Below are 17,029 nucleotides of genomic sequence, written 5' to 3' on the forward strand. Positions count from 1 at the left end.
CAAAAATTATAGCTACACAAAGACTTCCGAAATTTCAATGTTAGTGTCTATATTTGAGCAGTTCCAAAGAACTACAAATGATTGTAAATTTTAACCAGTAAGGAAACAAGGATAAAGACAGGCTAAAGGAAAATAGCCAGCTAGCACCAAGACCAGTTAATAGACCTGAGTAAGAATACTAAAAAAATGAGGGACACTTAAAGCATAAAGTAAACTCCCTCTTTCTAATAAATTGATAGATAACTTTGGCCAAAAAATTCCCAAATTACAGTAACACAGAAAAATCTTTCCACCACTAACAAAATAAAATATATCATTTGTCCAAAAGCAAATGATGACAGGTTGGGTTAGCTATCTCACGAGATATTATAAAACTGTTCCAAAGGGAACCAATTTTAAGTGACTTGTTCGCAAATTACTTTTAGTCTAGTTTTGTGTGGAATGGTGAGTAGCAAGGGCCAGCAGCTGGCAAGGCCCTGGCTAATGGGAAAAAGAGTTCAAACAACCTAATAAACTTCATCACCTAAACCACTCACCTAATCTTTACCACGCAGGTACCAGTGAAAGCCTCCTGGACCAAGTGTCCCATCTTATCTTTAGCACAGGTCTCATCTCCCAACACACCCTGGCCCTACCCTCTGGGCCACCAAAGAGCCCAGCCACTCCACCAGTCTGCAATCGTCTCACCTTGCTGCTGTGTCAAGTTTCTTCATACAGTGAAAGCCCTTTGAGGGCAGAAATCCTGCCTTTATCCATTTTTATTATTTCTAAAACTCAGCAGTGTGTATGACATATTAAGAGACACTCAATTTATTAGATGAAGGAACAAGCTAATATATACCAAAACTCAGGATTAATTCTTACTTAATATCCAAGACTAGTGTTATCTGGTATAAAATTCCACCAATTTTTAGAGCTGGCAGACTCTCAGTTTTTCCTCTTCTCTGGTGGACACCAGTCTAAATAAAAGCAGTCTACTAATAGGAGGTCGAACTCTAGATACAGGTAACATCTGAATACTTTATACATCAACTATGTTACCCTCCTTTTTAGATAATCTGTGCTGCGTAGTATCACTGAAAGAATTTCCTCTGTTCCTAGTACTGGTACAAAGAAGAGTACTATAAGAGCACAGGGGAAAGTTACACTCACCAAGTCAGCCGGGCTTCCCCAAGGAAGCCATACACAATTTGATATTCAAAGGATGAATGGGAGTATTACAGAAAGGAAGAAAACAGTTTGCTGCAGAAGAAACAGCTTGTGTAAAGATGTACTCATTATAGAATACTTCAATTTGTAGCTTTTACAAAATGAATTGGTCTGTCAGGAAAAAGTGCTACCAAAGTTATCAATGAACTTCAGCAACAAAAGGAAAATGTATTCTAAATTGACAAAACATGTTTTGAAACATTTCTTCTACAAGTCCGAATTGCCATAAGCATAAGGGATGGAAGATGTCAATAGTGAGACCTATCCCTCTGATGATTCCCAAGATGTTCAAATTAGCGCACTAACAAAATGTACATTAAAATATATGGCTGGACAAATTCTGAAAAGCAGAATATAAAATAATGTTCGGCCTTCTCTTGAAAAGTGGAGTGGAAATAAAAATATATTACAAAATTTATATTTGCTTATAAATACCTAAAGAAACTGTGAGAGATAAGATACATACACAATGGAATACTACTTAGCCATAAAAAGAATGAAATAATGCCATTTTCAGCTACATGGAAGCAACTAGAGATTCTCATACTAAGTGAAGTAAGTCAGAAAGAGAAAGACAAATACCATATTATCACTTAAATGTAGGATCTAAAATATGACATAAATGACTTGGACAAAGAGAACATACTTATGGTTGCCAAGGGGAAGGGGATTGGGAGAGGAATGGAGTGGAAGGTTGGGGTTAGCAGATATAAGCTACTATACACAGAGGGGATAAACAACAAGGTCCTACTTTATAGCACAGAGAATTATATTCAATGTTCTATGATTAAACCATAATGGAAAATAATACTTAAAAATGTGAAACAACACTGCAAATCAACTATTCTTCAATTAAAAAATAAAAATATACTATAAAAATTAATTCTAAAAATGTCTACCATTAATATTTCAACATTAAACTTAAGTTACCAATAAAAAAGAACTATCCTTAATTCACTGTGTTTAATATGTATCACATGAAAACTGATTTTGTACTTTTTATTCACTTGGAATTCACTGATTCTTTCACTTTTGTAAAGTATTTATATTTATTTTTCCTTTTTTCTGCTACCAATATATATCATCATTAGCAGTGTCTTTTTGTTGTACATTAACATTATATAGCTATATCCAGCTAATGCTGATTAAAAATTATTCCTCTTTAGCTGTTTGTCAACAAAATTCGATGGAAAAGCAAATGTTTTATTTATTAAGAAAACTAGAACAATAATCTTCTTCTTCTTTTTCTTCCTTACACAAAGCAAGCTGAGAATATTTTGCTATGTTCCAAAAACTGAATAAGGCAAAAAAAAATTTAAATAAACAAGGTGTATTTTCTTTCCTGGCAGTTCACTATTACAAATCTTTGGAAATTATTATATATTTTTCAATATAAAATAACATATTTGGGGAAAAGATAGAATGACACTTTTCCAGTCTGCCAGGAAACAGAGCCCTTCTTCAATTGAAGACCTATCAAAATATGCAAGCAAATGTCATGGCAACAGAAGCTCTCACCATGGTAACATCATCTCTGCTACAGAAGAAAACCACTCTAATTCGTCATGTACCTCAAGACAAGACATTAGACTAATTCCAATTTTCATTTTACAATCTATCCATAACATTCAATATACCTGGTAGTAGTAAAGATTTAATAAAAACATTAATATTTAACAAGAAAGCAATATTAAAATCAAAGCTGACTCAATTTACATGCAAACTGATTAATGGGTGAGACATAAAATCAAGCTGACCCACCTTATAGAAAAATCAGGATAGTGATGAAAACATAAAAAAAGAACTCTATCACTATTGCTTGAGAACAAATACTCTCATCTCAATATAGAAACAACTGTATGTTTTACTAATCACAATATAGCTAGCAGATAAAATAAGAAAAAGTCTTTTAAAATAAACAAAGGAAATATTTCAAGTTTTTATTACCACCTTCAACTCTGCAATTCATTACATATAATTCTGGTTTTATTTCATAGTGAGGGATTATTAATGGCACAAAAACGCTTATCTAGAAACATAAGTGTCTCCAGATGACAAAAGTAAAATCAAATACAATTTTTGAAAGGTTAGAAATTAATGTTATTACCACAAATAAAAATTTACTATGCTACATAAATCATCAAAATCCTCATGTAAAAAAGCAAGTAAACAAATAAGCATTATCAACTTTGAAAATTAAACTGAAAGATCTAATTGCTGTCAAGTAAAAGATCTACTGCCTATAGCATATTAAAATGCCAAATAGCCATCTTAAAATATTCTTTTTTAGGTGAGAAAGCACAAAAGATTAGCAATTCAAAATGTCAATGAAAGCATAAAACTGAAAACCTTATATGTAAGAGCCTAATAAAACATAGTTGATTTATGGTATAGACTAATAACCAGATGGAAAATTCAATTTGAAAACATTTCTTCTTAAAAATCATCGCTTCAGTTTGATCAAAGTTTGAAGCTTAAACCTTAGAAAGAATGGAGTCTTACATTAAAATAAACAGCCAATTTTTCTTTGAAGAAAATACCCATTTTTCTCAAAATTATTAAATATTTTGGCAAATATAACTTATACTCCAATTTTTTAATGGGTTATGAATAAAGTCACCTTTAAATAAAATAATTAAGTCACCTTTAATAAAAATACCAGTTATTTCTGCATCAACAGCAAAACACAAGGGGAAATCAAAAGGTAGCATGTGATAAAGAAGACAGTAAACTGGCTTTGAATCTAGGTTTGGTCTTTAACCTGGAAGCAAGGGAAAATCTGGAGAGATGAAGGAAGAAGACCACTCTGGATGTGGTATAAAAAAAAAGACTAGAGGGTGACAAAGTGGATGCTGCAGGACCACTTAGGATTCTGCTGCAGTGGTCCAGGCAAGAGGCAATGAATGACAAGTCAGACCAGAGCTGTGGCAACAGTAAGTGAAGAGAAAAAGGGGAGAATTTAAGAGATATTTAGGAGATAAAACAAGATTTGGAGATGGATTAGAGGGCTAAAAGAGAGGAAGGTGTCAGATATGATATCTTAACTTCTCACTAAAGGAGCTGCATTTAACTAACTGACATAGGAAATGTTTAGAAAGAATCATTTTGCATAGTTCATATGTTGGCTTGTTTGAGTAGCAGAGATGGAGTTCGGCTTTAAAGTATATTGAGTTTCTGGTGGTTTTAAGAAATTTAAAAGGTGATATCATGATAGGCAATTGGATAAACAAATCTGGAACTTAAATAGAAATCAAAACTCTGAGTCACAATGAAGGCACCTCAGAAAACTAAATACAGAACTACCATATGATCCAGCAATCCCACTCCTGGGCATTTCCAGACAAAACTTTCATTCAAAAAGATACATGCAACCTTATGTTCACTGCAGCACTATTCACAATAGCCAAGACATGGAAATAACCTAAATATCCATCACCAGAAGAATGGATTGAGATGTGGTATATATACGTAGTGGAATATCACTCAGCCATTAAAAAGACAAAACCATGCCATTTGAAGCAATGTGGATAAACCAGAGAGTCTCATACTAAGTGAAGTCAGAAAGAGAAAGACAAATACCATATGATATCATTTACATCTGGACTCTAACATAGTGCACAAATGAACATATCTACAGTAAAGAAACAAACTCATGGACATGGAGAACAGACTTGTGGTTGCCAAGGGGGAGGAGGAGGGAGTGGGATGGACTGGGAGTTTGGTATTGGTAGATGCAAACTACTGGATTTGGAGTGGATAAGCAATGAGATCCTGCTGTATAGCACAGGGAACTTTATCCAAGCACTTGTGATGGAACATGATGGAGGATAATATGATAAAAATAATGTATGTATATGTGTAACTGGGTCACTTTTCTGTACAGCAGAAACTGAAAGAACACTATAAATCAACTGTAACAACAAAAACATTTTTTTAAGTCTGAGTTGCAGGCTTATAGGCGATCTAGCCATGAGTGTGGATAAGATTTCTAGGGAGTGAGCAGAGCATTAGAGAAAAATAAAGGTATGACAGACTGAGCCTTTAGAAACTCTGAACTTCAATGGCTAGTGGAAGACAAACAGCTTGAGTGAGACGAAGACTAGAAGGAATCAGGAGCTGTGGTGTCACAGAAGTCACATTAAGAGTATTTCAAAGAAGCATGGACAGTGGTATAGAGTACCACTAGATGACCCAGTAAGAAACGTGCTGGAAGATGATCTTGATTTTGCAAGGAGGAAAAATCATTGGTGACCTTTCAAAAAAGCATTTGATTCAAATGGTATTTACCTAGATGAAGCCTTTTTAAAAACACAATCTTAACTAGAAATACAATATATAAAATAAGTCAGGGCCCCTGTGATGTAAATAGAATGCTTACCTGGTAACCTATCCCTGGTCCCCTGAGGCAGTTCATTATGGAAACCCATGTTTGGAAATTCATGTTTTGAAACCATTGGGCTAGATAATCTTGGAAATCTGGATTTACCTTAATTTGATAAATGCAGTTCAACCTACTCTTTTTTAAAAATTGAGGGTTTTGTGATAATTAATGATTTCTGTGTCTTAGTAAATATCAGATACAGATGATTTTCTTTATAAACACAAAGAAATATCCTAAACTCAAGAGTTCCCTCCATGGCTTAGCAGTTAACAGACCCGACTAGAATCCATGAGGATGTGGGTTCAATCCCTGGCCTCACTCACTTAAGGATCCAGCACTGCTGTGAGTTGTGGTGTAGGCCGCAGGTGTGGCTCGGGTCCCACGTTTCTGTGGCTGTGGTGTAGGCCTGAGGCTGCAGCTTCAATTCGATCCCTAGCCTGGGAACCTCCCTATGCTGCAAGTGCAGCCCTAAAATAGCAAAAAAAAAAAAAAAAGAAGAAGAAGAAGAAGAGAAAAAAATATCCTAAGCTTTAATTCCCTGAATACATCATGGATTAGCTCTACTTTTCCTTTCTCTTATAAAAGTAACCAACTAAGTGCAAATCTGGACATATTTAAAGGTTATGTCTCTGAAAAAACAGAACATTAAATCAAAAGGTAAATGAACTTTCTTCTAAGTTGGTATTTGGGGTTTGCCTTCAACAGAATCATCACTTCGACAGTATCTTTATCATTGTTCTTCAACATTTTGCCAGGATTTAAAAGTTGGTTTCTTGGTGTTTTGGGGTTTTTTGTGGGTTTTTTTTTTTATAGCAATAGTAGTATCTTCTACCTTTTACTCAACTTCAGTTCACTCACTATAATTAATATAACAGAGCAGAATTAACCTCTCTCTAAGTTCTAAGCAGCTAAAACCAAGCATTTGCATTTATCAAATTAAGGAAAATCCAGACTTCCAAGATTATCTAGCCCAATGGTTTCAAAACATGAATTTCCAAGCAATGGTAGGCCAAGGGGTTTCTACATGAGCAAAGGCACCAGGAATCCTCTTCATTTTTCACCATTCATTTGCCTTTGGAATATTTCTGTGGTATGAGAAAATGGACTACAGATTAAAAATCAAACTCTGTCCACCCCTGACTAGGACTTTCTCTCCACTTTATATGGCCTCACTCGAATCACTAAGCTGGTCACTCAAATTGGTCCCTTTCCTCATTTATTTGAATTACTGGCTCAAGGAAGCCAACAGATGCAACACCACATTGTGAGAAGTTTGGTGAATTTTCTCATAAATATGGTGGAAAACACGTGCATTTATACCCACTTTGATTTGAAACCTTACTAAAATAGAAGTTACAGAAAAGAGATGTCAATAGAAAAGGAAAAACAGGAGAGAAGACAACTGCCAATATGTCAAATTTTTGAATGATAGAAACAGTTAATATGTCAAATTTTTGAAAGATAGAAAGTAGACAGAGAAGTTAATAGAATAGAGTGGAAAGAAAACTGAATATTAAGTGTGGCAGAGAAGGATACCAAGGCAGAGGAATTCATGCTGCGGTTCCCTGAAATGGGCTAAATAATACACAGAATAGATACTGAGAAGATTGCTAAGGGGTGAAAAGGGAGATCTGGTACTGGAAACAAGAGACTGGGTGAAAATCGGTACAAGGAGCACTGAAACCTCCAGTTTCCCTCTTCCACACTGGCAGAAGGCAGGAGATATATTCATTCTGTGGAAAAACTGAAGGACATAAGCTCCAGTCCAAAAGATTCAAGAATCACAGAAGGGGAAGAGTGAAACTTGGAAAGTGAAGTGAAAAGTGTACCTACTGAAGAGCGCACCCTATCCCTTTATCTTCTTGATTCCAGTATGCTAACAGGCAGGCAAATGCCACCCAGAAAGAACCTGGAGGGTTGGTCTGAAGAATTCCAGGGAAAAGAGCAATAGGCTCTAATATTTAGATATCCTCCAATGTAAAAATAGAGGGTGAAAATTATATTTTAACATGACAAAAAATACAGGCTATCTCTAATATACTGTATTATTTTGTCGTAAGAGTCCATTACTCACCCGGCCTGCACTTAATTATTATAATCAAGTTCATCAAAGATTTTAGACTTCCCCAGAAGAAAAACTTAGAAATGTTGGCAAATTTTACATTAGAAAGTTTCTGGCCTGATTAAGGATACTAAACCTCTCATTCAGAAGTTGCTTCAAACAGAAAGTCTAAGGAAGGAAGGCAACTTAAATCTGAAAAAGAATCAGAAATGACAATAGGTATTAGCGTCTCTGGCTATTAGCTGGAAATGCTATATCAAGTTAAATAACGGTGGTAGGATGAAAAATGACCTCCAAAGATATTCAGGAAACTTTATACCAAATATATGTGTAACTGATTTACTTTGCTATACCCCTGAGACTAACACAATTTGGTAAGTCAATTATACTCGGATGAAATTTTCTTTTTTCTTTTTAGGGCCTCACCTGCAGCACATGGAGGTTCCCAGGCTAGGGGTCAAATCAGAGCTACAGCTGCCAGCCTATGCCACAGCCACAGCAACTTAGGCTCCCAGCTGCGTCTGCGACCCACACCACAGCTCATGGCAATACCAGATCCTTAACCCACTGAGCAAGGCCAGGGATCAAACCTACAACCTCATGTTCCTAGTCAGATTCGTTTCTGCGGCACCACACGGAAACTCCAGATGAAATTTTTTTTTAAAGACAGAGTGATGTTTGCATTCTGGACCCTCTGCAAGGAAACAGTGAGAATTTGAAGAAGGCCAGTGAAAAGTTTCTTAAATGAAAAAGAGATACAGCACAAACTAGATTATATGTATATATGTGCAACCAGGAAGCTGAAGCAGCTATAACTTTAAAAGATGTCACCTATATTGGTAAAATATAGAACCACTCAAATATGACAGGCTAAGGAAAAAGATAAAAATGCATTTTCATTTCTTTAGCAAACATTTTCTAAGACCTATTGGGCCAAACACTATCCTAGACACTGGACATTTACAAATAAATAAGGAAAGGACCAATCACCTTAGAGAAGCCCAGAGTTTTTGTGAGATAACATCATAACCAACAGGTCCCCTGTGAGGTGATAGTTACTTCTCTACCTAGGGTAAGAAATAGCAAGTCACCTTGAAGGAGATCTTTTCTGCTTTGAGAATAATCATTTAAGTGACCTATGTTAGTTCTAAAGATATTGAACAATTAAGTAAGAAGTGCTCCAGAGGAAAGACAGAAAATAGTGTTACTTGGAGTTCCCACTGTGGCGCAGTGGTTAACGAATCCGACTAGGAACCATGAGGTTGCGGGTCCGATCCCTGCCCTTGCTCAGTGGGTTAAGGATCTGGCATTGCCTTGAGCTGGGGTGTAGGTTGCAGACGCAGCTCAGATCCCACGTTGCTGTGGCTCTGGCGTAGGCTGGTGGCTACGGCTCCAATTAGACCCCTGGCCTGGGAACCTCCATATGCCGTGGGAGTGGCCCTAGAAATGGCAAAAAGACAAAAAAAAAAAAAAAAAAGGAAAAAAAGAAAATAGCGTTACTTTTGGCTTCACAAAAGAAAATCACTCCCCTCTAGGTTCTGTGGAATGGAGGCAGGGAGAGACTAAGAATGCCCAGGAATCCAAGATCTCTTTAAGGCCCCAAATGCTTCTCTTTTCAATCACAACATTACACCTCTCTTGGGCAGGTGACATCCAAATGAGATCAGCTGGCATCAAAGAAGCTGAGAAATTGGATGTTAGGGAAGGGGAAGATATGGGTTGATCAGGACCTAGACTCTCATGGAAAAGATTTAATTCTAGACAAAGGTGTGCATGAGGCTAGAAATCGCCTTGACCAAGCCAATATAAAAGTAATGACAGAAGAACAGTTTTGTGTCGTGCATGTTATGTGTGGGTGTTGCCTGAAGAATTATAAGATTAAGTTTTCATGCCTCAGATGACATGGAAGAAACCTACAAAGTACTATTCTCTAAATACCACCATCAGACTAACAGAGGTAATTCAGCAATGCCTATTTTCACCGACAAACATGTAGTGATGAAAGCAGCAAATGCACAAAAAAAAATAGGGTCAATCGATGAACTCATCAGAATTTCACCTTTCTCGAGTCTGATTATTGGAATTACGATGCCTTGAATAGATTAAGTTCAAAATCTCAGAGCATAAGAATTTAGGAAGTCAAAAGGATCGGATCTTTGCAATTCTGCAATGCACTATGGTTTGGAAGGGGGAGAAGAGAAGGGACCAAGCTATTTCATTTGCGTAATAAAGAAGTGTAACTTATTTTGTTCTGCAAGGTGGGAATTTGCAAGATAAGGTAGTGGGGAAAGCTATGCAGCCAGCCTAGAGAATGGAGGGCTTCAGAAGGATTGCCTTCAAATAAAAAACTAGATTAGACATATTACCTGATAAATCTTACTATATTGAGGGGAAAAAATTAGCAGTTCTTTTAGCGAGTTTAAGGGAAAGAGAAATAATAATCACAACAAATGAAAATATAAGGCAATTCCTAACTCTAGGTGAAAAAGTTTTCTAAGAAAGAAAATACACTACTTGACAACTCAGATGTGAACAATATTTATGTCACGACAGAATTACAAATACTAAATATTCATTTGGCCAGGTACATGATATAATTATAAAGGGATGACAGAAGGAGGAAGGGTGAGGGAGTGTGCTGGTGGAGTTAGCTCAATCCTCCTAGGAGTGGTACTCTGGGTGTGGGGAAGGTAGGAGAAGAGACTGATCCACCTTTCAGTATAAACCATGGTATTTTAATTGACTTTTAAAATCATGGGCATGTATGATGACACATTACTTGGAACTTTGATAATTTTTCCATAATAACATTATTTTCTGTATGTTGAATATACAAAGAAAGAGGAAAAAAGCTGGAAAAAAGAAACTGGCAGAGATCCTCATGAAACAATTATACCCAGATCCAAAGGCTCATTAAAATTATGTATATATTATGATTAAGTAGCATATTCTACAATGCAAGGATGGGTCAACACGAGAAAATCATTGTGGGAGTGGATAAGCAATGAGATCCTGCTCTACAGCACAGGGAACTATATCTAGTCACTTGTGATGGAACATGATAGAGGATAATGCGAGAAAAAGATTTTATATATACATATATGTGTGTATGCATATGTACGACTGGCACTTTGCTATACAGTAGAAATTGACAGAACACTGTAAATCAACTATAACAGAAAAAATAAAAATCATAAAAAAATAGAACTACTCTAAAATTTTAAAAAATATTTAAATAAAGACAGACTAAAAAAAGAAAAAAGAAAATTATTGTGATTTACTATGTGAAAGTCATTAAAAGGAAAATGACATAATAATTTCAATGGATACAGAAAAGGCATTTGGTAACTCCCAAAATCTGATATTTATGACTGAAAGGAAAAGGAAGAAAAAAAAAAAAAAAAAAAAACTTTGTAAAACCTCTGCAAAAACAAAAATTTCTTAACATAAAAAGTATGTAAAAGAAATCTACAAAAACATACTTAATAGAGAAACTTTAGACAGAGTGCCTTTGAGATTGAGAAGGTATAAATGTCTTCCCCTCCTTTATCCAATGAGAGAAATGTTTAAGCCAGTACTAGAGGTCCTGGCCAATAGACACGATTAGACAATTATTAGAACCAAGAGGTTCAGCAAGATTGCTGAACCAATAAAATAAGTCAGTCGTCAATGTGACAGTACATTAGAAGTGCTAAATTTTAAAAGATAACTATTTACTATAAAAATAGAAAATAAAGAGTTCCTGTTGTGGCTCAGCAGTAACAAACCCATCTAGCATAAATGTGAATGCGGGTTCAATCCCTGGCCTCACTTAGTGGGTTAAGGATCCAGCACTGCAGTGAGCTATGGTGTAGGCTGCAGATGGCTCAGATCCTGCATTGCTGTGGCTGTGGTGTAGGCCTGCAACTCCAATTTGACCCCTAGCCTGGGAATTTCCATATGCTGCACGTGCAGCCCTAAAAAGCAAAAAAAGAAAAAAGAGAGAGAGAAAATGATAAATATCTAGAACTTAGATTAACAACAATTAAAATCCTAAACTGGATTAAAGAACAGAGAAAGACCTGAAAATAGCTCTACCTTATTCACTGAAAAAGTAACTTAACATTGTAAAAACCCTAGGATTTTCTCCAAATAATCTCAATTCAAAGCATTTCCAATTAAACTCCCAACAAGAATTTTGGGGTAACCTGACAAACTGAATACTTTTATGTTAAGCCAAATGTCCACAAATATTTAAGACAAGTCTGGCAAAGAAAAGGGAGATCTGCCTTACAGGCATCAACTGCAAAGTCCCTGTAATGACACATGTGGTTACTAGAAAGAGAACAAACTGATAAACCAACTGACTACACTAACCATCACAGGACTCACCTGTCAGGCCACTTCTCTTAAGATATACCAAAGTCTCGTACATGCACAGGTCTAAACCATGAGTTCAACCCAATGAAACTTACTGTTAACTACTGTCATAGTTAGATTTTTCAATCCAGGGAGATTAGGCCTGGAAAATACTGGAACTCAAAGATCTAACTTCTATCTTCCTAAAAGAGCATTTTCTACAATTTCTTTCTCCAGCCTCTAACACTCCTCCATCTCCTCCCCCTACGACCATAGAAGATTTTTCACTCTACCAACTTGGCATGAGAGAGCTGGGAGGAAGACTGAAGCCAATCACATACTACATCATACCTGAATTTGCATAATAGAAGAGCTTTATTATATATTTAAAGCTGAAATAACATAGTATAATACATAGTGTTCAAAAACATTTCCCCCACTCTACAACAAGTACCCAGGTTGATGTCTTTCTACATAACTTCGCAACTAGCTCAAATTCTAATTTCTAAGGATAGAGTTAGTGAAGGCAAAATGCAGCATATGATGAAGTGTGGCACAAGAAATACAACTCTTTCCTAGAAGAGCAGTGGTTCTATACTTGAACACGCATCTGTCACTTGGAGAGCTTGTTAAAACACAAATTGCTGGACTCCATTCCCAGAGTTTCTTATCAGTAGGTCTGGGGTGAGTAACATTTATAGCACCTTGTTAGGTGGACTAATACTCCTTGTCCACAGGCCATGTTTTTGAGGAACACTGTCCCAGGAAGCACAGGTTCTCAAAGGAAGGCAAATTTGTTCTCCAGGAAAAATGAGGCAGTGAATGTATATATTTTTGGTTGTCACAAGCTGGAGGAGTGGAACGGGGAGGTAATACTGGCATCTACAAAGAACAGACCAAGGACGCTGGAAAATCTCCTACCATGCACAGGATAGCTCCCCACAGCAAAGAATTTTGTGGCCAAAAACGTGAATGGTGTGGCGGGTGAGAAGTCCTGCCATAGAGTAGAACATATCTTGTTCCAAATATATGATGTGACCATTAAGCTGGTGAAGTTTTTTAGTCAATTTCAGAAATGTGACATGGAATAGATACTCAAAGAACTGTATTTTTCTTCAAGTATTGAGAACTCTTTGAATTTTACTCATCCACAGCAAAAGAAGTTTTAAAAATACTAATAAAGATATACTGGGCTACAGAAAGAAATAAGAATTATGTAAGGCTTTTGGTAGTTTTTTTGTTTTTTTGTTTTTTTCAGGGCCACAGCTACAGCATATCAAAGTTCCCATGTAGGGTAGTCAAATCGGAGCCACAGCTGCCAGCCTATACCACAGCCATAGCAACACCAGATCCGAGCAATGCCTGCAATCTACACCACAGCTCATGGCAATGCCAGATCCTTAGGCCACTAAGCGAGGCCAGGGATCAAACCCACATCCTCATGGATACTAGTCAGGTTCATAACCACTGACAGGATCCCCTTGGTAGACTTCTAGTAAAGAAACATAAATTAACACTAGTTTTGTAAGAAGAGCAAGAAAATCTATTAAAAGGTTAATAACTTCCTTGAAAAGTAATGATCAGCGATATTTATTTAAGTGAAAAGCAAACAACTTCATTTTGCTACTATGTATATTTAGTATAAATGAAAATTTTATTTTATAATTAATAATATGTTTTAAGGAAAAGCAGTGATTATAGTGTAATCAATCCTAAGTAAATATACCTAAGGAAAATGTACGTGGAATATACATACACACTACACTACCGCGCACGTGTGCGCCTCCCTCCAACACACACACACAGAAAGAGAGAGAAATGAACTTACACCAGTGGGCTGGAAAATAAGTCCATCCATTTCATGGCTGACTTCTTTGGCAAAATTTCCTTCAAGTAGCTATAAAATAAACATATATGTTTTTAGAAACACATTAATCAACACAACAATCACTTTAAAAGGTTTTTAATTTTTTTGTAAGCTTTACAAAAACGTGTTAATACATAAGCTTTAAAAATTAAAACACAAAATGTGGGAGGGGCTGATCCAGAGGGATCTAGGTTAATATACTGCAAGATTACTTTTTTAATATATGCAGATTTCCATGCCATGGCAGTCTAGATATCTTGAACAACATTCCTAACTACAACAACCAAAATGACAGATAAAATATTAAAAACATATTTTTCTTCTTGCAGTCTTATTAAGATATGACTGACACAGAGGACTGTGTGAGTTCCAGGTGTACAGCACAATGATCTGACTTACAGACATCATTTCATAATGACCACAATAAGCTTAGTGAACATCCATCATCTCATACAGACACAAAATTAAAATTTTTTTTCCTTGTGATGAGAACTCAGGATTTACTCTCTTAATAACTTTTATATATAACATACAGCAGTGTTAATTATTTTAATCATGTTGTACTTTACATCCCTAGTACTTATTTATCTTACAAAGATGGTCAAAAGGTACAAACTTCCAGTTATAAAACGTATTTTTTAATGCATTATGCTGAGCCAGCCTAAAAGGAAGGAATACACAGAGCCAAAATCAAAATGAAAGCAGAAACTCTGGGAAGTAGTAAATATAGGGAAAAAAACAAATGTACACAAAAAGGGAGAGAGCAGAGACTCTTGCTTGGGGATAAATGGAAAGGGGAGGGGATTCTCTGAGAATCTGTAACCACAAGCTAGTTCAGACATGGGGACTGCCGCCAAAAAATGCATTATCTGTGTTGTCCCCAAACCCTTAAGTAGAAAAATTAATCTTTCATTTTGTCCTACTTTTTGGAACAATTTTTGGCTTTTATATATTTTTTCAAGCAAAACATTATACTGCAAGGAATACATAGTATGAAATACAAACAATAGTTTTTCAATATCATAACTACTGAAGAAGAGAGTTATTAGGCCCAATGCTTTCTACTTAGTTCTGAACAAGTAGTTGTCAATCATCTCTTTCACAGATTTTTATTATGTGGAAGAACTAAACATGTGTATCACTAACTAAGGACCTAAGCATTGGTTTCCACATCTCAGGGAAGAGAGCAGAATAAACTTTCACAGAGCCAGGTAATAATGTCATGTTACCCAGACTCTGTCAAACTGTCAACACTGTTAAGATAGTTCTGGGATTCAAATATGCTTCACCAAAATTTTGGATATGCTACACGTTACCCAATCACACACTTTCAGCACGATCACATCCTCTTAAGATCACTACACTTAAAGGGGAGATTTGCATTCTAAACACCACAACCAAAATTTCAAGTACAATTCACACTCAACAAAATATCTGATTGTCCTCCCAAACTGTGATGACTTCATCTTCTCTGCGATTTCATTCTTTGAAATCTGCAATTTCTCTAAACTGAAATCAAAAGGAAAATTTTCAAGTATTTCAAACAATGAAAATGAAAATACTGTAGATGCATATTTGAGGGATGCAACTAAAGTGTGTCACAGGAAAATTTATTACACTAAATGACCAGGAGAAAACAAGAAAGGTCACAAGTCAATGACATCAACTTCTACCTTAAGAAACTAAGGGAACTCTAGAGAATTTAGGAATCATAGGTACCAGAAGGAGCCACTTGGGCTGAAACTGCACACTCAGTGAAGAAGATCACTGCTACTAAGACTAAGATGCAGATGTAGTTGAAGAAGCCACATCTATGGCTCGCAGATGGCAGAGAAGTTTATGAAATGTCTTGATGAGGCATCTCATCAGTTTTTAAAGATGGAAGTTATAGTTAGAAAGCAGTATGTCTGAATTTAACATAGTAAAGTAGGAGTAATAGCCAAGGATAAGTTGCCAAAGTGAAAGTGACTAAATCAGAAGAAAGTCATTGAGATGAGAATTTCAAAGAAATGGAGAAGCCAGGGTTATAAATACCAAACCAAACAAGAAAAGTTGTGTTGAGCAAAGACGATGAGCAGACTTTGAGAAAAGAGTTTAAGTTAGGCACAGCTTCTAGGGAAGGAAGAATAGTTATCAAGAAGGCAAAAAAGAAGTTCAATATTCTTAGTTAAAATAGTATGCCTTGAAAGGTTAGGCTTTATTTTAATAACTTAAATACCAGATGATTTTAAAACTCACCGTCATATTCTTCTGTCTCTGATACTATATTCCAAGATAGAATGGCCTATACTTTTAAGATAGTCTGCTTCTTTTCTCTTCCTCTATATTTTAAGTAAAATTTATTTATGAGTTGTCCTTGTATTCTTTTTTTTTTTTCCCAGCCACACCCACAGCATGTGGAAGTTCCTAGGCCAGGGGTGAAAACTGCACCAGAGCAGCAACCTGAGCCACCACAGTGACTACACTGGATCCTTAACCCACTACACCACAAGGGAACTCCCTTCACTTGTATTCTTACATAAGAAATGCTAAGTTTTTCTTAGATAATTTGTTGGATAACATCTCAATAAAAATAAAATTTCATCCAGTGTTCATTATGTAGTTATTTCCTGACTGTCTACCAATGCTAGAAACTTGGTCATGAGTCTTAGGGATAGTAGAGACCCAATGATAATGTAAACCTAGGCTGATATGCCTCGGTTTAAATCATACCTTTTTAATGGTAAAAAATATCAAATGTAATGATGTAATTAGCCATTTCTCACTAACAGTCTTTCTTCAGAAACACTTTTATTTAAATTATCCAAAGTGTTTTTAAAATACTTCTAACAAAAATTTTTAAGCTATCTTACTTTAAAAATATTTAACGACAAAACCTTGGAGAAGCATTAAAGCGGAATATGTGGTAAATTACCCTAAAGATCCTAGGGTATCTCTATGGCCATACCACACTCGATGTGTCCAATCTCATGGAAAAATCCTATAATGCATTATTTCAAAATTACAATTTTCTCAATTATTTTCCACCAAATAAAATTAGATAATTAAATAAAAGGTAAAATAATAGATATATCAAATAGTTTTGATAAAGCATGACAGTATTTCATAAAGTCTTACTTATAAAATTTAATTTGTTTACCTATGAATATAATCTCGCCTCTTGAAGACCCTA

At 35.8% G+C, this 17,029-nt stretch overlaps 1 protein-coding gene across 7 annotated transcripts in view; it reads right to left on the reverse strand.

The window, feature by feature from the left end:
• Positions 1 to 17,029, reverse strand: part of RNGTT (RNA guanylyltransferase and 5'-phosphatase) — a 210,225-nt gene that overhangs the window by 94,641 nt on the left and 98,555 nt on the right. For all 7 annotated transcript variants that reach the window (XR_014805724.1, XR_014805729.1, XR_014805727.1 and 4 more), the window contains one exon: positions 13,819 to 13,887. Coding sequence is in view for 4 of the 7 variants with exons in the window: in XM_084959940.1 (XP_084816066.1) it covers positions 13,819 to 13,887 (69 nt within the window). In the remaining 3 variants the exon portion in view is untranslated. The remainder of the gene's footprint in view (positions 1 to 13,818; positions 13,888 to 17,029) is intronic.

Source organism: Sus scrofa, chromosome 1 (assembly GCF_054392235.1).
Source record: "Sus scrofa isolate SSC_HxYL_T2T_F1_AM1 chromosome 1, Sscrofa_HxYL_maternal_Yorkshire_Landrace_v2.0, whole genome shotgun sequence".
Lineage (NCBI taxonomy): Eukaryota > Metazoa > Chordata > Mammalia > Artiodactyla > Suidae > Sus > Sus scrofa.